General features: G+C 35.8%; 1 protein-coding gene across 2 annotated transcripts in view; it reads right to left on the minus strand.

Moving 5' to 3' along the window:
- The window catches only part of LOC148940087 (ubiquitin carboxyl-terminal hydrolase 24-like), a 36,730-nt gene that overhangs the window by 3,697 nt on the left and 12,154 nt on the right, over positions 1–20,879 (minus strand). Inside the window, exons 3-4 of one of the 2 annotated variants that reach the window (XM_089106302.1) lie at positions 13,785–13,932; positions 2,352–4,055 (exon numbers count right to left, since the gene is read on the minus strand). In XM_089106302.1, the coding sequence (XP_088962428.1) occupies positions 4,019–4,055; positions 13,785–13,932 (185 nt within the window). In that variant the 3' untranslated portion in view covers positions 2,352–4,018. Of the gene's footprint in view, positions 1–2,351; positions 4,056–13,784; positions 13,933–20,879 lie in introns of those variants that run through there. The other variant, XM_089106303.1, reaches the window with a different exon arrangement.

Raw genomic sequence — 20,879 nt, forward strand, 5'->3', positions numbered from 1 at the left:
TTCGCTCAAAGGCTTTTGTAGTATCAGACTAATGATCATTGAACAATGTGATCACTAAACTCGATTGGCTCAAAGGCTCTTGTAGTATCAGACTAGGGATCATAGAACACTATGATCACTAAACTCGATTGGCTCAAAGGCTCTTGTAGTATCAGACTAGTGATCATAGAACACTATGATCACTACTACTCGATTCGCTCAAAGGCTCTTGTAGTATCAGACTAGTGATCATAGAACACTATGATCACTACTACTCGATTCGCTCAATGGCTTTTGTAGTATCAGACTAGTGATCATAGAACACTGTGATCACTAAACTCGATTGGCTCAAAGGCTCTTGTAGTATCAGAATTGTGATCATAGAACACTATGATCACTAAACTCGATTGGCTCAAAGGCTCTTGTAGTATCATGATCATAGAACACTATGATCACTACTACTCGATTCGCTCAAAGGCTTTTGTAGTATCAGACTAGTGATCATAGAACACAGTCATCACTAAACTCGATTAGCTCAAAGGCTCTTGTAGTATCTGAATAGTGATAATAGAACACTATGATCACTAAACTCGATTCGCTAAAAGGCTTTTGTAGTATCAGACTAGTGATCATAGAACACGGTGATCACTAAACTCGATTGGCTCAAAGGCTCTTGTAGTATCAGACTAGTGATAATAGAACACTATGATCACTACTACTCGATTCGCTCAAAGGCTCTTGTAGTATCAGACTAGTGATCATAGAACACTATGATCACTACTATTCGATTGGCTCAAAGGCTTTTGTAGTATCAGACTAGGGATAATAGAACACTGTCATCACTAAACTCGATTGGCTAAAAGGCTCTTGTAGTATCAGACTAGTGATCATAGAACACTATGATCACTACTACGCGATTCGCTCAAAGGCTTTTGTAGTATCAGACTAGTGATCATAGAACACTGTGATCACTAAACTCGATTGGCTCAAAGGCTCTTGTAGTATCAGACTAGTGATCATAGAACACTATGATCACTACTACTCGATTCGCTCAAAGGCTTTTGTAGTATCAGACTAGTGATCATAGAACACTGTGATCACTACTACTCGATTAGCTCAAAGGCTCTATAAGTAGCTATCAAAGTAAAAGTAACTATAAGGATAAAGGGTAAAGGTTCTAATGAGCCATTACTAGTGCATAGGGCGTCGAGTCGACGTTTCAGTTGCTGGAACATTTTTATGGGGACATTTAATAAGTTTAGCGCCCAACCTTGACGCGGCGGGGATCGAACCCCAAACCTCGTTCTGCCATTCACAGCATCAATCCACTCGGCTACAACAATTTTAAAGATAATTATATGTGAAAGAATATAAATAAGTCAAAAGCAAGTTTTTAATTGATTTGAGACTTCTGTTTTTCGGGACTACTGATAGTGTTCGTTATTAATATTTCTTTTTAGCATCTTTTTCAGAAGTTTTACAAAAAAACTGAAAAGAGCATTATGTTTTGCAAGTGGTTGAAATAAAATTGTCAGAACTGAGGACATCTACTGAGGTCTTAAGACTGTTCTATGAAAGTATACTTGCGATTAGTGCTAATTGGGGCAAATTGTCGAAAACCCTTATAAATGGGATAATTATAGTGATTATCAGTGGCGTAATTTTTTCAAAATCCTGGAGTGGGTGGCTAAGTTGGAGCCAATTTCCCCATACCAAATCAAAACTGAAAACGAGGCATATAGAGGCAAAGATATACCAGAACGGTAAGGCAAAGATATACTAAAGAAAACTGACCTGTTTCTGTGGATGCTTGAATTATGCATGCATATCTTAGTTTTGACAAGATTTTTGTAGAAACTAAAGTTAAGGTTGGGGGTACTAAGATCTGGGGGGACAGTTGCCTCCCCGCCGCCCCCCCCCCCCGCTTCAGGGCAAATTACCCCCGGATAAGGATCTTTTGTGGAATTTTGGGTAATAAATCGAAAATAACGGGGCCAGAGTTATTTGGAAGAAAAAAGATGAAAAATAATCAAATATTTCGCCTGTATTAAAAAAGGCTTGCTCAGCGTTTATAAGGGGACATAATTTTGACTATTTCAATTTAAAAGAGAAGGATTTTGGGATCAAAATAAATTAAATCAGTTTACACCATAACTACTCCTTGTAAAAATAAAAGTAGATTGAAAAGGGGAAGAATAAATAAAAATACATAAACATGATACTATAGATATAATATAAATAAATAATATACATATATATATATATATATATATATATATATATATATATATATATATATATATATATATATATATATATACATATATATATATATATATAAAATATATACTACTAATACTACTAACAGCTCACCGTAGCACCAACCCGCCCGAAGCTAAGGCAGCTACCTATGCTCCTTTGTCCCAATCTATTCAAAGCCTCCCTCTTTACACCCTCCCAGTAAGTTTCATTTCCCTTAAATGTTTCTTTATGGCATCCTCCCACCCCAACCGCGGACGACCTGCTCTCCATTTAGCCCTAGACGGTTTGCTGAAAAGGAAAATCCTCGGTAATCCGTCATTCTTCATCCGCAGAACGTGCCCTAGCCATCTGAACCTTTCTATCATTAAAGCCCTAGAAAGCGGGATTCAACCATACTTTTCGTATAGTCTACTTTTCGAAATACAGTCAGGCAGCCGGGTCCTCAGAACAATCCGTAGGCAATTTCTCTGGAAAACATCTAGCTAATCTTCTTCCGCTTTTCGGAGCGCCCCTACTTCGGAACCATATTTGACCACTGTCATCTCTGTAGCTTCCAATATTCTAATCTTGGTTCTCGTAGACAGCACTAATCAATTCAATGTATTTGTCTGGTATACCATACAAGTATAAGACCTTCGCTAAATCTCTTCTATCAACAGAATCGAACGCTTACTCATAATCTATAAAACTGAGGACCAAAGGTGTTTGATAACTTAGGCACTTCTATGTTATTAACCTAAGAGTGAAAATTTGGTCGACATATCCTCCACCTTTTCTAAAACCGCACTGTTCTTCTCTTGTAACTTTGTCCACAGCATCTCTCAGTCTAAAAAGTATCATAATACCAATTAATTTGCTACATACAGAGATCTGGCTAACGCTCGATAATTACCAAACTTTCCCATTATCACTTTTCTTATACCCGTTCTTTGCCTTGGACTCTCTAGAGGTGCTTTGGGCATCGGAGTCCGAGCGAAAGTCCGTCTTCTAGTTTACCGCAGTCAACTCGTCTTCTTCCTCTGATTAATATAATACCCGACAATAACCGTGGTTAAAATAATACCGTACCTTATCTTAAACCCTTAAATCCTCTTATGCCTCCAGAGGCGCTTAGGGCGTCCAAAGAGAGCTGTCAGTCTTCATTCAAGATTGTTACAGCTCATAATTGTTCCCGCTCGGATTATAAAGAAGCTTGGGGATTTTGGACGGTGTTGGTATTACTGCGTTTGCGAGAATTTTTCGCCTGGGTCTGACATGGTGCTATTGGAGGACAGCTTTGGGGTGACGAATTTTACAGTTTGGTATGGCGTGTCTTAGCTACCTCCATTTTTGGTAACTGTTCGCTTCAGGTGCCAGTTTTCTGAACTATAACAAAGGATCGAGAGAACAATACCTACACGCTATATATAAAAAAAAAACGGATCTTACTTACTTTTTATAACTTGTAGCTTTAATTAAAGTTCAAAGTGCATGCAAGTTCAGAGACAAAATTGATACCTGTACAGTGTAATTTGAAATTGTAAATTCGTTAAAAATTACTAAAATTAGTTTGCCAACGGCACTGAAATAGGTCATTCACTTTAACGCAGTGGAAAGTGTATCCGCCTACTTCAACATCAAACAATCTAAAGAAAGAAAATCTTTATTTCAAGAATTTGCATCTGCTATAATTTTTTTTGGCTAAAAACAGAATACTTTTACTGTACAACTCCGTTAATATCAGCTACAAGTAAAGAAAGTAAAAATAGTAATAATTCCAATATATAAATGATTTCTATTAATAAATGATGGCCAACGGGAAGCGATTGTTTTTGCTGAAATAAAAATCATGTTAGTAAATCGAACTAATTACACGTTATTATTTAATTTGTAATCAACTCAAGTGAAATTATCTTATTATTTTTATCAGTGATGTGGTGATAAACTGTAATTGGACTTGTCTCTAAACTTCTTAAATTAAGGTTTCATACACAAAAACAGTCGGGAAATGGCCCCCTTCCTCCTAATTTCTGGATATAGCCCTTGGTTATATGTAAAGAGAGAGAAAATGGTTTATATACAACATTTATAATAAAAAAAAATATTGCTACCTCCCGTAAAAACCAAAGCTTGTCCATGGGGAATGTAGAGAAAACAAAATCCTTAAAATAAAAAGAACACTTGGGCCACCGACACCACTAACACTATCTCATTTTTTGTTGTTTTTGTTATCCGATTTATATAAATCAAATTGTCTTCTCGAACACTGAGGTATCTTTTTCTCATACACAGAAACAGTCAGGAAATTAAGGTCTTGAAATCTAAACGGGTTGTTGTACCTTGGACCTCTAAACAGCCTTTAGTTTTACCCTAATTTTTTTAGCTCTATTGTAAAAAATAAACTGTGTAACGTAAAGCTTTTCGAGTTACCAACTTTTCTTTCGGTATTCAACATCAGAGCGTTGATTATAAGCCTTTTCGATATTGTACTCTAGTGACCTCGTGTCCTCGTGATTGTTCTCTAGAAAAGGGCGTGTGCTTTGATTAAGTATTATCTTGCCGTATTTCAATAACACAATTCAAAGAACTTGCAGTATGTGCGAAATTTGTCTCGTTACCTTACCTTGAATTTCACAAGTAAATTTCACTTGGATATACCAAGAATAAAAGATGAAAAGTCCTTTTAGAGAGTGTTTTTCTAACTTTGTATTAATTGCTAAATTATAACTTTTTATGACTAAAAATGAAAGCTAAGAGTAGCCAGGACATAATTTCTCATTATTCAAGGGCTCGTTTTTGCGTCGTAATGCTTTCCTTTTAGTCTTAAAAATTTCAATTTTTCTCGGGTAGTAGAAAAGAAGTATATTTTTTACTTTTTGAGGCATTTGGAGATAAGAAAAACTTTTTCAAATGTTTTTTTTAAATTTAATTTCATCATTTTGTAATCAGTCTTTGCAGTTCGTTCCTTGTACCATCGATTGTCTCTTCTAATGCTTCTATCATGAAACCACGCCTACCTCTCGTTCAAAACAACCAATAGTCAAATCATAAGCTTTAACCCGGTATTTGACCTTTGACCTAAGCAGTAGAAATTAATTAAATTTGTTTCAAAACATCTTGTTTTACATTTTCTTATTATTATTGTTATTATTAATAGTCTTGAATTTTACGGCCAAGTTTAAACTTTACCAGGAATAAAATTGAAAGACAAATACTGGCAGAAAGAAAATTACTATCAGGGTTTTTTTTTCTTCTTTTTATTTCACAAGGATGGCAAGATAGGTTTTAAGATATTTTAAGAATACAAAAATAGGCAGAATGACAATAATTGAATCTTATTTCTAGGGCTCTAATTCAAAACATTTTGCAATTTTCTAGAACGTTCAAGCCAATCTGGAAAAGGCTTCTGCCAATAAAGATCTGAAATTCTGAATTCATTAAACTTATTACCAGAACTATTTAGCCTTTAGATATCTTTAGGCCGATTTTCCCACTTTTTATCTCGTAGTAACGATTCTAGCGTCTAACGTTTTATAACATGACCACGCCAACCTCTCCTTCAGAGCAACTATAGTCCCATCATCAGTTATAAACGGGTATTTAATCTTTAATTTGAAAAACGAAGTTGAATAAAAGCTGAACCCATTAATAATATTCTGTATTATTAATTTAATCTTATAATATAAGCACATTAATGATATTTATTATTTATATTAAGATATTTATATAATTTTCATTAGTTTCGGAACTGTCCATTCATCGAGCTAGAAATATAATATTACTCTGTCTTTTTCTTAGAACGGTCTTAACTTGCTTAGAAATAGAATTATTTCTTGTATTCGTAATTTTCTTAACCCCTCTAAACATATTTTTCAAATCTAAAAAAAAAGATCAAAGCAAACATCAAAAATGTAACCCGGTATGAGGATAAAGTTGGATTTTACCTTGTCGAATCATAGAAAAATGGTTGTTTTACGTTGAAACATTTAAATCTTAGGACTGTAGGAATTCAAAAAAAACAAAAAATTGCCAAGGAAACATTTTTTTCTTTTTTTGGAATGCTAGTTTCAATTTTGAAGAATATCAAGAATAAAATGAAAAAATAGCATCGGGTTTTTTTTATTTAAATGAGGTTTTTTTTCGTAGTTATCTAGAATTTCAAGGTTATTTTAGAGATATAATAGTATACAAATAAAGAAAGAACGAGAATATTTTAATCTTGTTTCTAGGATTTAAATCTTAAGATTTTTTTGCTATTTTTTATAATATAAAGGCCGGTCCGAAGCGGGGTTTTGCGTAGTTCGATCTTGAAATTTGGATTCATGGAATTTATGAACGAATCTATTTAGCTTTGGTCTTACTTTTTATTTTGCTTTTTATTTGTTTTTGCTTATATTTTGCTCTTTTTGCTCTTTTATTTTGCTCTTTGGTGAATTAACAAAATGAATATAAGAAAAACTTTTTTGAATAAAATGATAAATAGCACTGGTATTATTATTCTAATCGTGTTTTTTTTTGTAAATCTCTTGAATTGTGATTCAAATTCAGAGATGTAATTATATTAGAAATGTAGAAAGGACACGAATATTTGAGTCGATTTTCTAGGGTTTTAATTCAAAATATATTTGCCATTTTCTAGAACGCCAAGGTCAATCTGGAGAAGGCTTTTGCAAAGTTGGGTCTTGGAACTTGGATTCATAAGCCAGAAGAACAGAACCTCTTTAAACTTGGTGAAAAAGGTCCACTGCCATCAGAGAGTAACGGAAAATCTGAGTAACTAATTATCTACAATTTTGTACTCTTTCTCATGTTTGAAAAATAATAAACTACAGCTTGTCAATTTCTAAAGATTTGTATTATGCTAATATTTTTAGCAAAGGCAGGGGTGCCAATTGAGGGAAGGGTGATTGCACCCTAGAAATTTCGGCCCAACATTCTAATTTGGCCACTAAATTTTGACACTTTTAAAAATACGACTAAAATGGGAGTTTGTGCAATAGACTATTCTGAGTGTGGCCACTAGGCTGCCATCTATGTAATATGTCAGTCGTTTTTTTATGGTGTCCGCTTGTCTTTGGTGTATGCGAACTAGTTAAAATTTTGGAATGTCTTTTTTCTTCTTTTTTTGTTAGTTCGATTCCTATCCCATTTTACTTCTTAACAAAAAACTCCTAATCTTCATGTTTATACACTTTTTCACTAATTAGTCTTTGCCGTGCATTTTTTATTGCAGTTTAATTACAAGTATAAGGTTTCATTAATTTAAATTTAATTCGATACAAGTATATTATTTTCCATTCAATGCCAATTTCAAAATATACAGCATATTCAAGTATACGAAAATCCGAAACCTTGCGCCAGCATTCGATAATAAAAGAGTCTTTTGGACTAGAATATTATTTCAAGCTGAATTTGTCTCCGGATAATTTGTGTCTATGGCTCCAGATCTGAGAGAATAGTTTGCCTTTAGAAAGTAAATTAAAAGTATTCGTAAGAAATGCTCAGGGCCGAGATCATGTTGTACTTGCTCTTTATGTGGTATGGAGGAAGAAAATTTGCTCCATTTTTTGACGGTGTGCCAGGGGCTTTCAGATTTGATATTAAAGTATTTAGGTGATGGGGAAATGTTTTTTCCTGGGATCCTTAAATCTTCATCCCTGGAGACAGTTATAGCAGTGACTGGATTTATAAAAGAGGGTTTAAAAAGATGTAAATAATGGATTTAAGGTTTTTGTTTGTTGTTAGTAGTTATAGCATTTATTTTTGACGCCCTATGTTCTTATTAAACCCCACCCCCCGATAAGAATGGGGACACATTAAAAACTGTTATCACATAGAGTGCTTTTGATATCCTAGGCCGCGAAAAAAAAACACGACAGCACTGGATTACCGCTAGGACCCTGTCAATAGTCGGTGAGAGAAGACAAAAGATGAGCGGCCCTAAAGAAGAAACAAAAGAGCTGCGCGGACAGGTAAAACGCTCGGTTCGTCTGGACCGCCGCCAAATGTGGGAAGATGCTACCGTGTCGTTAGAGAAAGCAGCACGATCACATGATACCCGCAAGCTTTACCGGATCCCGAAAGAGTCCGTTGGCAAAAAAGCTGGTGTCTCAGAAATAGTCAAAGACAGATCAGGAAAAATCATCAGTTGTCAGAAGGAGCGCTTAGCAAGATGGAAGGATCCCTTTCAGATCCTCCTAAACCCATCCCCATCATCCGCTCCTGATTCTTTTCCACCTGCCGTTTCTAAAGAACCCTACGACGTCGAGCTGGATACACCGATCCGAGCCGAAATACTAAAAGCGATCAAGACCCTGAAGAACCACAAAGCCCCAGGCGAAAATGGCCTCCCCCCGGATGGCTACAAACAATGCTCTGAGGTCACCGCTGATCAGCTCCATGGTATTCTTGAATAAGCGTGGAGGATCAATTCTTTCCAAAAAGATTGGAAGACTTCAGTCATTCTCCCTTTCTATAAGAAAGGAGATAAAACCGAATGCAAAAATTACCGCGGAATAAGTCTTATAGACATTGCGGTCAAAATATTCGGGATCATACTCTTGAACCGCTTCAAAGGGGCAAGGGAGGAAAGAACCCGAGGAAATCAAGCCGGCTTTCGGCCAGGTAGAGGCTGTACTGATAATATCTTTGTTTTTCACCTCATTATCCAGCAGTTTGAAAGGTAAAATCTACCCCTGATCTTGATGTTCCTGGACTTCATTGCCACCTTCGACTCTGTCACTCGCCAGAAACTTTGGAAGATCCTAGAGAATGACAGAATGCCACTGAAGTTTGTTGAACTGATGAAGGCATACTATGACGCGTCAGTGAGCCGAGTTCGAGTCTATGGTGAAGAAACTGAATAATTCCTGGTTGAGTTCGGAGTAAAACAAGGGTGTGTCCTCTCTCCGACTCTGTTCAATTATTGCGTCGATTGGGTGCTTGAAAATGCACTGTCGTCCTATCCAGGAGTTCAGATCGGAAAGAATCTTTCACTGACTGACCTCGATTACGCGGATGATGTTGGCCTCCTGTCAGACCCCGCAGAAGCTCATGCTTGACAACGTGGTGGCCTGGGCAGACCTGATCGGCTTGAAAGTCAGCACAGAGAAAACGAAATTCATGGCTATTAACCACGACACAGGATCATTCACACTAACTGTCAATCAAGTTCAGCTGGAAAAAGTCAACTGTTTTACATACTTAGGCTCCCAAATATGTATTGACGGATCCTCCGACGCTGATATCCAACAGAGAATACAGAAAGCACAGACAGTCTTTGCCTCCCTTCGGAAACCCTTATGGAATCGCCGCGAAGTCAGTGTCCGAACGAAAGTGCGAATCTACATGGCACTAGTCCGCACCGTTCTCCTTTACGGATGCGAAACATGGTCGTTAAAACTACAGCATGAGAATACGCTGAAGGTGTTTGAGCATACCTGTCTGCGAAGAATTCTCAGAATACAGCTGCGTGACCGTATCTCCAGCGCGGATCTACGTAGAATGTGCAATATTCAGAGAGATGTTGCGCTCACTATTAAAGAACGCCGTTTGAAATGGTTGGGCCATGTTTTACGGAAGCCGCCAGAATACTTGCCTCGCCAAATACTTCTAGTCGAGCCTATTAGCTCCTGGAAGAGACGTCAAGGAGGACAGAGGAAATATTGGTGGAACCTGGCCAAATCAGACCTTGAACCTATCGGGGGATTCAGAAAGTTCGGACACAGATGGTCAACTCAGTGGCTTGCTTTTGCAGAGCAGCTGGCAGAAGATCGCTCAACGTGGTCCAAGAAGGTCTCCAAGATCATCGATGCCGGGCGAGGTGGAAACGCCTGATTCCCGCCACAAGTAAGTAAGTATAGCATTTATTTAAGTGTATGCTGGCTGTTGTCTTATGTAATCATTGTAATGTTTGTGCATGGCCTAGCGCCTGAATAAATTATCTATCTATCTATTTATCTATATAGAATATAATAAAACATATATAAATACTAACCAAGGGGTCGGTCAGATGGCAGGCATAAAAAGAAGAATAAAATTTTGTGTATACTGAGGACTACAAGAGAAAATGTTTTGTACCCTGCTCCCGAACACAAATTGTAGTTTCTCCGTACCTCCCCCTCCCCCCCCCCCAAAAAAAAAGTTTTCTGAAAAATACCATATGGCAAAACAGGGTATGCTCTTTTGTGATGTTTGAAAACGGAGTGAACTCTGGTTGTAGAAGTACCTTAGAGAAATACTAGCTTCAGCTACCCACTGTATAACCTCACATGGTTAACTAGGAAGTACGAGCACTTAAAAAAAGAAGGGACGACTTATTCAATATTTTTGGGACAAAATTGACTTTTTTAATTTTGAAGGTTTGTATTGCCCTATTAGTCTAAGATTTTTAAACAGCAAGCTCAGAAATCATAAAAATCAATTTTGGTGGAAATCGAACATCATTTTTTATATGCGTACGTATTATCTTTTGATATAGGAAAGTTATTCTGCGACTTCAGATCAGTAATTTGTTCCTTTTTCAACATAGATAATTTCGGAGACCACACTGCCTTTCCATGACGATAACAGTTTTACTTCTGATGACGGTCACTGCATATGTGACAGAAATATCTGGTATTTTTGTGAATTTCTATCCATGTTTGTGAAACACTGTCTATTAAAAGGATTTTATCCCTATTTGAACTTATACTTTTTCAAAATGTCTTTAAAGTTTCAACTTAACAACCTTAGCCCGTTCCTTTGATATTGCTGTTGTGTCCTTTTGAAAGTCCTCTTGCATATAGTATGTTTTGATTTTGTTTGACATCCCCCTCAACATTTTGAAAAGTTTTACCTTAATATTCTTTGCCTTTTTGGAGACAAAGGATACCAAATTCCACCTTCCCCAATAACTCACCTTGCATATAAACAATGGGCAACTTATATAACTTACATTACTTGCTGTATCATCCCTGGGGATACAGTTATTAAACTTAATCGACTATTTTTAACAAAATGGCTATTCCGAAAATTTGATCAGAGAATTTTGATATCTTTGGAGGGAGGGCAGCTAAAAATAGAATAGGAGTGAGACTGGTTGCCTTCCGACCACTTTTTCACACCTTCCTCAACATGCTCTGAAAGTTTAAGCTTAATATCATCTTCTGTTCTTGTGATATTGGGCTCCCGCCCCCCCCCCCTGGCTGAATGATGCTGCCTTATTTTTATATTTTTGTTCTGAGATTTCTATTATATAGCATTAAAAGTGCCAATTAGATGAGGTTTGCCCCCTCCCCCTGGAATTCAGCTTATGGGCGCCCATGGAGGCTGGGGGAGGTGTGTCAACCCTAGAGGCATAATTATTTGACCTTCGGAATGTTTTGAACAAAATAGGTATTTCAAATTTTTTGATCTGATTCATTTAGGAAAGGGGGCATGGGGGGGGGCTGGTTGTCTTTTGGTCAATTTTGACTGTCTTAACTTTTTATTGGGGACTCGATTTCCCAATGAAGGGTAATTTTATGGGAGAAGAATGGTTCACAGGGGGAATTTTCGAGGGAAAATTTTCAAATAATTTTAAATTTAAAAATGCAATCGTTAGGGATAGAGGGGATTTTCTGCGGGGGAGAAGTTCCTGTGGAAAGTTCCTCCAGGGGAATTTCCTTTGGAGGGGGAGTTTTCTACAAGGGAGAATTTTGGGAGGGATTTTGATTGAATTTCCTTTCTTTTAATATCGCAGCAAAGTACGACAGGTAAGCTAATTTAATCATAAATAACGAAAGCCTAAAGTATCAAGAATTAGTCAAGATAGATACAGTTTTTCTATTTGTTCGAAATGGGGGGACTATGGTGGATGATACAGGTACAAGACCTTACTTAGGGCTTCCCATGTGTTTTTCTGTTTTTGATTTCGTCAGCGTTGATTCAATTTACGGGTACAAGGGCTGAAACAAGAGTGACACATGGCAAAATGCATTGGAAATATATGGTTATGGCTATATATTTGCGCATTGGGGAGGGGGGTAAAGTTTAGCAGGAGCGTCTTCAAAATGTGTTAACTACAATTTTTCTGCATATTCTGAAGTACGAATTGTTTTCGTAACATATTTACTTCTCAGTAGCCAAACTTCTAGGCTAATATCCCTCCCCCAGTAATACAGGTTGATATTCCTTGGATGATTATAATTTCAACAAGTTTTTACATTCCCATCACTTATAAAGCACATATTTAACGTGTTTTAATTCTGGAAATATTTATGCAATATTAGCCCCAGATTTACAATCTGGGGCTAATACAATTCATGTAAACCAGTTTTGGTGCGTGTTAGCACATCAATTATGAAATATATAATTAGTGTTGTCATTTAGGACTGTCATACTACGATACAGAGGATATAACGATTAACTCTCAATTATTAAGGACCAATCCAGGGGTGGTACGGTCCCAAGGACTTCATTTGAGTCCTACAGAGTGGAGCAGTGTCAAGACCAGCAGTGTCAATGGGAAAGGGGCAGGAAGATGGCTTATTTTGTGATTCTTCTCAAGATTTTAGTGATTTTAATTTTGACATAGTGGCTACCGCGCTCCGAGGAGAACACAACATAACATCAACTACATTTTTTCCTTTAATCAATAGGGAATATGTGTCGAATCCTACAGGGAGTTGGAGCAAGTCTACAAAAAAATCCAACCAGAAGGATTCTGAAAAAAAGCGCAGACGAGAAGAAAATACGTATTTTTTTAATACGTATTAATACGTAAAATACATGTTTAATTTTTTTTTGTTCTTCTTTCTTACCCCTATTGCCCACCAGGTTCTTTGGCTAGTTAGTAACATAAAGAAATCTACATTTTTTGGGAAGGGGGATTATCAGAGGTCCCCCTTCCCCTTATACAGGCCTGAATGTAATATAGGTATTTTAACCAGAAAACACTTTTCCATTAACCATTACAGAATAAAATAAGAATTAGAAAAATGAAGCGAAAAAGAGAATTAAATTATTATTCCCCATGCTATCAAGCCCCCCCCCCCCCCAAACATATAAAGAAATTAATTATTTTTTTGACTGCTTGCTGTATGAACTATGCGGTGGTCTGGTCACATAGTGCAGTCCACATAGCGTAGAGGACCCTTTAGAAAGGCCTCACCTAATATTAAGGAATACCCTAGGTTTCCACTCAATGATTAACGCAGGCACACGATTGCTTAGATTTAAGACAAAGAATCGCAACTCTCTCTGCGTTAAACCACTAGAAGAAGCATACGGTCAAGCACTTTAAATTACTAAAAAGAAACTTGAGATTTTACCAGAGATTAGAGAAAACACCCACCATAATATTTTTTACTTTAGTCATTTGACACATTTGGACTGGAAACACCCTCGAGGAAGGCATCACCTCAAATAAAGGAATACCCAAGGTCAGTTCCACTCAATGAAATGTAGAAACAATGAAATGCTACAGAGCTCCAAGATTACTCAAACTGATGGCAAAGAGTTATAACTATCTCTGCGTTAGAACACTAGAAAGAACATCAGGTCAAGCACTTCAAATTACTAAATAGAAACTTAAGAGAATTTACCCCGTTGGATTCCTTAATGATTTCGCTCTGTTAATAGTTCTTCTAGGAGTTGTCACAGCTCTTGATTTTCCCACGGACTCGTCAACGCGATCATACAATAGCATATAAGCATTCCAATATCTTTGTCTGGTCTCTGGGAAACCACTTGCTGGAACCAAAAAAATAACAACAAAATGTACATAAATACCTAAGAGACTTGAAAAAGAGTGCAGAAAAGATAAAAGAAAGAAGCAAGTTAAAAAAAATACTATGAAATATAAATTTACCAAACACCTAGACTATAAAATATCTTAAAAAAGCTATAGAGTACAAAAAATAAGATTGTGAACTGAAAACGTTACTAGTAAACAAACACACAATTGGAACTTATCTTTTTTCCAAGAATTCACCTTCTCCTTTAGTGTTAAAACTTTATTTATTATTGTTGTTTCATTTCATATTTTGCTTATTTAGATGTTTAGATGTTTAGTGGTAATAGCGTAGGCAACTTCATTTTTGTTTTCTCGTTTTGGACATTTAGAATTTTTTTTTTGTGTGTTAAGAAGAAGGATGATTTTTTTTTTCTTTCACAGCCTGTAAGCATAACACCAGGCACGCGTTATGCGTATAAAATTAACGTTAGCATTTATTGCAAATAGAATTATTCTACTATAATAAAGGGATGGGGGAAGGGATGTGATGGTGTAGCGATAATGGATTGTTGTTTGTTATGGGTTGTGATAGAAAAATTAGTATTTGAATCAAACGTATTCTTATTAATCAAAACAAAACCCGGTTTTCTCAATAAGTCAGGTATGAATGGCATAGGTTTATTTCCCTATTTCTTATTTCTTATGCTCGAACCGGATGCTGTAATTTCTCTTATATACATATTAATCGAATTGTATTTTAATGCTGATATTGAATCTTTTTGAATTATTTCATTTAATTTAATCCATTAAAAGTTACGAGAAATTAAGAATTATTGAACTATAAATTTTGACGTCTCAGAGCTTTGTTTCCCTGGCACAATTAGATCTTGCTTCAGAGACGCGAATACTTATAGGCTAGCAGGGGTTAGAAACATTCTTCTAAGCTGTGGCGATGACAACTTTTTGGTGTTTGCAGGGATGAAAAAACGTGGCCTCTTCTTCTCGGGCTATCTGGAGATCAGATTCCTTTGGGAGCATTTACCTTGGAGACTTACGAACTAGTTACCTATTATTGGACTAGACGCAGACATATAAATGAAATAAACACAGATAAAAAAGACAATAGATTTATTGAACTTACATGCTTAGTTGCACAGCAACGGGTCACTTCAATGACAATAACGGTGACCAAAATATAATAATTTCGTACTAATCGTTTAAGATCTGACTTCATATTAAAAATAAAAAACACAGTTACCCCACTCCAAAACGCGGTTCCTTCATCCTGCACTGTAAGGACTGCCCACCATTGGCCCAAGAGGACCAAGGATGTAAATCTTTCATCCAGTAATCTTTTTTAAATATTTCTATGATTCAAGCATTCACACGGTTTTTTGCCATTTAAACTTCCTTAGAAATATCGTACATAGCATTTTTCTTGCTCCTAATTATCTTAGCGAAATTCGAACGACTAGCGTCGTTGTTCGACTGAAGCTAGAATGCAATTTATCTTTTTGCTGATTAAAATTTTTAGACTCTAGGAAGCGGTATTTGAACTCAATTAGGGGACGTTTAATTTCTGCCCGAATCATCTTTAGAAGGAAAGAATCTTATATTTTAAATATATCGGTACACATCACCCTCCCCATTAATTAATGACGTCCCGTCATTAGTAAATGCTCATTAGAAGTGCTTAAAAATTTTTAATTTTTTATTTTATTCCAAATCCCTATTCAAATTTCATCTATCGGACCAAGATTACTTTTGGTTGTAGTTTAGATAGTATGCTAAGGATTTTTTTTTCTATATCTAGCACTGATAACTTTTATATTTCCAAAAAAGTTGGGGCTATTCCATTTTTACATTTTTTATTGCTGTTTATAAGACGTACTACATACTATCTAAACAACGTTAAGTGAATAACATGATATTATTACACCTAACTCCACTTGTGGTACATACATAAATGTTTTATAATATACAATATTTGGTTCATCATATTCATTTATGACATTAAAACACTTTCACTATTAGGATTTTTGAATTTTCTAAGTTATCAGGAAGTAACACATGTAGATTCACATCTATTCATCACCTTTCGTGTCCTTATTTTACTACACCCTTCTGTTGTAAATAATTGTCCTTCACTCTTTTTGTCTTGGCAACAATTTCGAAGCATTTACGATATAGTTTCTTCGTGGAAGAGTTCGAGTCTAGTTGTCTTTACATGACAAGTTCTCCCTAATAATCAACTGGTAAATGACCGTTAAATATCGTTCTAATAGTCAACTGGGAAATGATTCTTCCCACTTCAGGTGCTGGTGTTTTTCTTGTCAGCATATCATTTTTAGGATTTTTGAGGCACATGTATTCTCGCGTAAAACTGTTCATTTGTGCCTTTTGAGACAGGTTGTCGTCTTACTATGGTGACTCTTTTAATATATTATATTTAAGTTCAACTTCAAACATCTTTAAATATCATTCAACTTCAAATGTCGTTAAATATCGTTCATATTGTATTCATCGATGTTGTTCTCAGAATTGAATTTTAAATTGTGTTTAATTTTGGATTCAAACCTTAAAATTTTTTTAAGTATCATTTAACTTCATATATCGTTTATCGTGTGCTGATCGATGGGGTTCTCAGAATTGAACTTCAAATTGTCTTTAATTTCGGCTTCAAATATCTTCAAATTTAAAATTCATTTAACTTCAAATATCGTTAAATATCATTTAGCTTCAAATATCATCACTATACTGTCAAATTATTCTGGGGTCCATAGTGAGTATCAAAGGCGATATCTACGTATTTATATCTTGTACAGACCGATGGGTTTCTGTGATTATATAGTTCGTTAAAGTACTTGATACTGAGGTTCGAATATAACGTTACCTGATACGATACCTGATACGTAGTATGGTTCATAGTCGAAGAAACGACGATCGAAGGTAACTGTTGTTTTCGTAGACGAAGCTGGGATGAAAACTGCCTGGAGTTATGGTGAGTACTCTTCGTTGGTTGAGATATGATGAAAATAGATGCTACTGGGTCATATCTGTACTGGGCAGCTCATTGTAATGATCAATAACCAATTTGCCATTTAATTCCTGTAATAAAAATAGCGAGGCAGAATCACACGTTCTTTAAAGTAAACACTCATAGTACAAATAAGTCACGTATTAATTGGGTACATTAATTTCTAAGCTATGAGACAGAATTAAATAAATACACTAATATTAGTACTCACAATGAAAATCTAAAACAGAAATGTCTTCAAATTTGTTTTAAGAACGGAAATATCGATATTAAATAAACATTATTTACCCTACATTATTAAGTTTGAGGTCCACTTTTACAATATTTTCATGCCTGCATTGTTCACGCAAGTCCGTGCTGTTTAAGAAACGCATGTGCAGCGTCATAACCGCACGGTTTTACGCAAACGATACTACAATGGGGGAACAAGACATAACAAGGACGAGTGGAGACCTCTCTACCCATTCGTCTTCTAATGTCCTCCCTATTTCTAGGCTTAGACGTTCTCATGGGTTTCCGGGTTTAACGTCAGCATTTCAGCTGTTTCCCCGTGTTCTTCCCTTGGTTTTCGTCTTCTTATTCTTAGGATTTTTCCGTAATTGCAAGTCAACATTGGTGCCTCATATTCGACTTTCGAATAAGGTCATTAGATGCAGGATTCCAAGCTTGCCCGCGTAGATTCCAGTTGATGCTTGGCAAAGAATAAAAGCGTAATGAACAACTGGCATCAATATCTTTTTAGAAGGCTATTGGTTGATCAAATCCTTCAGAACTAAGTAAATAAATATGATATATTTATATCATATAAAATAAAATAATTATAATCTGCACTAAGATAAAATATTTCATCTAATTAGACGCTTCCTTACTGATAATTTCTTGTTTTGGATAATATCCATCTTGGTTAGGAAATGGGTCGATTTTTCATAGAAAATATGAGGGAGACCTGAGTTAGTATAGGTAAGATATAGATCTACTGACTTGCGAAAATATGCCACAATAATTAGAGCACAAGATATGTCATAGATAAACCAATGAAATTAAAGAACATTTTTGTCACAGAACTATAGAACAGTGATCTCTCTGTTATTGTATACGTCGTGGATATAAACTAATGAAATTAAGTTGTTTTTTTTTCGCCAAGGAGCTAAAGACATTAATGTCTTTGTTTCTCTTTGGAAGTAATGTTTAACACAGAGCTGTACGACAGCAAACGTCATTGATATAATATAATGAAATTAAAAGCTTTTCTCTCTTTTTTTTACCTCGGAGCTATAAGAAAGTAAACTCTCTGTTTCTCTTTCAAAGCATTCAGATCCAGAAACGAAAACTGAACTAACTCACAGAAGTTTCAATTCAACCTTTAAGTATTGTTTTGATTGGCCCTGATTGGCATAAAAATACTAATTTCTTACACTTGAAGGACTGATAAATATCCCTTCCTACGGTCGTTTAAAGAAAATATCAAAAAACAAAAAATGGGCGTTTGTTCCTCCCCCGGCTTCCCACAAGAAGTGGTCCAACGCCAGTTGTCGTTTTCAGTAGACCACTAGCTTCCTACCTTTGTTTATTTTCTATTCCCACATTTCTCTCTGATCAACAATGTTTTGAGATCACTTGTATTATTTTTTTTTCATTAATATTGCCTTGGTTAACTTTACTTGCACATTTTTAAATTTATTATGGTGTTAAATTTAACATATTTGAAATTTGTCTTTACATTAATTAGGGATATTTTCATCTGTCAGGTTTTTTAACCGTTCTTCCTGACTGTGTCGTTATTTTCTCCTCTGTTTCTTGCGGTTTTCTCTTTTTCGGTTTGTCTAGCGAAATAAGGTTAAACTTTTTGTATTGTTTTTTCAAAAATTCTTGCCCTTTTACTTTAATTTTTTTCCCGTGTGCGGCTGCTGAGGTCGGCCTTGATTTCCTTATTTCTTTAGCTACTATTTGGTCTGGTTCGACTTCAGACTCTTCGGAACTGGTTGACGAGGAATCCAGATTAGAATTCTTAGAGGTGGCACTTTTTGAGGTATCACCTGCCATCCCGTCGCAAATTTCTACTCCCCTGGAAGTAGAAGGTTTATTCCCTAAGTCCTCGTTTTGAGTTTTCAACTCGGGAGATTTGAAAGATTCTTGAGAGCTTAGGGAGGAATCAATAGTTTTTGCGGGGTTCCTCCATTGTTTGAAGGCCATGTCCTCAGGGGGATGGGGCATTTTTTGCACTAGAGTTTCTCTCCATGAAGTCCACTGTTTAGGTTTGGCCTTGGATACAGTTATATCATGATATTGACCTTGCTGGTCATCCTTTGGAGTTTTATTCCCGGGCAGTGTACTTTGACTCGTTTTTATGGGAAATTTTATTAAATCCATAGCTTCTCGCAGGTTTGTTTTAGTTAAATCTTTGGTAGGAGTTTTCTTTACAGTAATACCGGGGGTTTCTACGGCTCTGTTTAATTCTTCCTGTAAAGACAGGGGCCTTTCTATCGGTTTTGCGGGGGAAACCATATCGTCTGTAAATATTTTGGGGGGACATGGGGTCGAAATTATATGGAGTAAGAACTGGGTTTTTGGATATATTGTATAATCTAAATTTCTTGTGCCTGCTGATGAATAACTTTTTGGATTTTTTGGCGTTTTTATTTCAGGAAAAAATCCTGGTATTAGGGATTTTTTCTTAGGAACAACTAAATTTTCCATTGCTAAAAATTCTTCAAAGTTTTGTTCATCACTGTCATTTTCAAAATAATCTTGTTTAAAATTGAAAGGTTTTAGCTCTGCCAATATTGAGCTAGGGGGCTCATTTTCCGAATCTGACGAATCAGTAGAAGAGGGATGTGACACCCATCTCTCTGGAAATTTGGCTCTTTTTATTCGGCTAACATGCGCCTTGTAAGTTCTTCCACTATCGGAGTTTTCCATTTTAAAGGTATATTCATTATCGTACTTTTTGACTATTCTGTACGGTCCAGAATATTTGTTGGAGAGTTTTTTTCCTTCCGTTTTTGCCTCGTTCTTTAGGTAAACTAAGTCTCCTAATTTGAAATCTATGTTCCCCTTAACTTTGGGTTGGTTTCTTAGTTCTTGGTTTATTTTACATTTTTCCAACTCTTGCCTAACTATTTTATAAGTTTTCCTCATCCTATTTATGAATTCTTGTTTATAATCTTCTGAGTCGTTATAATACTGCCGAGATTCAATAATTTCATCATACTGGATTCTAAAATCTCGACCAAAAAGTAAATAAAATGGATTGTCTCTGGTTGTTTCGGAATAAGTAGTGTTGATTACGTTTGTTAAATAGGGTAAGAATTTATCCCAGTCACTCTTATTTTATTTTGTGTAAAAAATTAGAAAATTAAAGAGTAATTTATTACTATTTTATATTTTGCCATTAGCTTGTGGATGGTACGGCGCTGTCACTATTTTATCTATGTTAATGTAATTTATTTAATCTTTTTTTACTTTTGCAACAAAATTACTACCGTCGTTACTCAAAATTTTATTAGGAATGCCAAATTGTAAAAATAATTTTGCTAATGCCTTACTTGTGGCATAAGCACCTTGATTTTTTAATGCTTTTGCAAAAGTAAATCCGGAAAAATAATCTATAACCGAAAGAATACAAGTATGGCCTCTGCTAGAAACAGGTAAGCCTCCACTTGTCCCGTATAGGTCAAATGAGATAATATCGAAGGGGTAAATTGCTACCGGGACCCTTCCCATTGGAGAATTCGGATAGGCTGGGGGAATTTTTCTCAAATTACATTCTTCACATGTACTTACCAATTCTTTGAGTTTTATCAGTACCGATTGTACGTAAAAATATTGTTTTAATTTATGGAATGTTTTCATAACTCCTAAATGTCCACCTGTGTCCGAATGAAAATATTCAAATGCAAGCCCTATCAAGTTTTGTGGTAACACCGG

Source organism: Artemia sp. Qi Xiang Cuo, chromosome 20 (genome assembly GCF_049724085.1).
Source record: "Artemia sp. Qi Xiang Cuo chromosome 20, ASM4972408v1, whole genome shotgun sequence".
Classification (NCBI taxonomy): Eukaryota; Metazoa; Arthropoda; class Branchiopoda; order Anostraca; family Artemiidae; genus Artemia; species Artemia sp. Qi Xiang Cuo.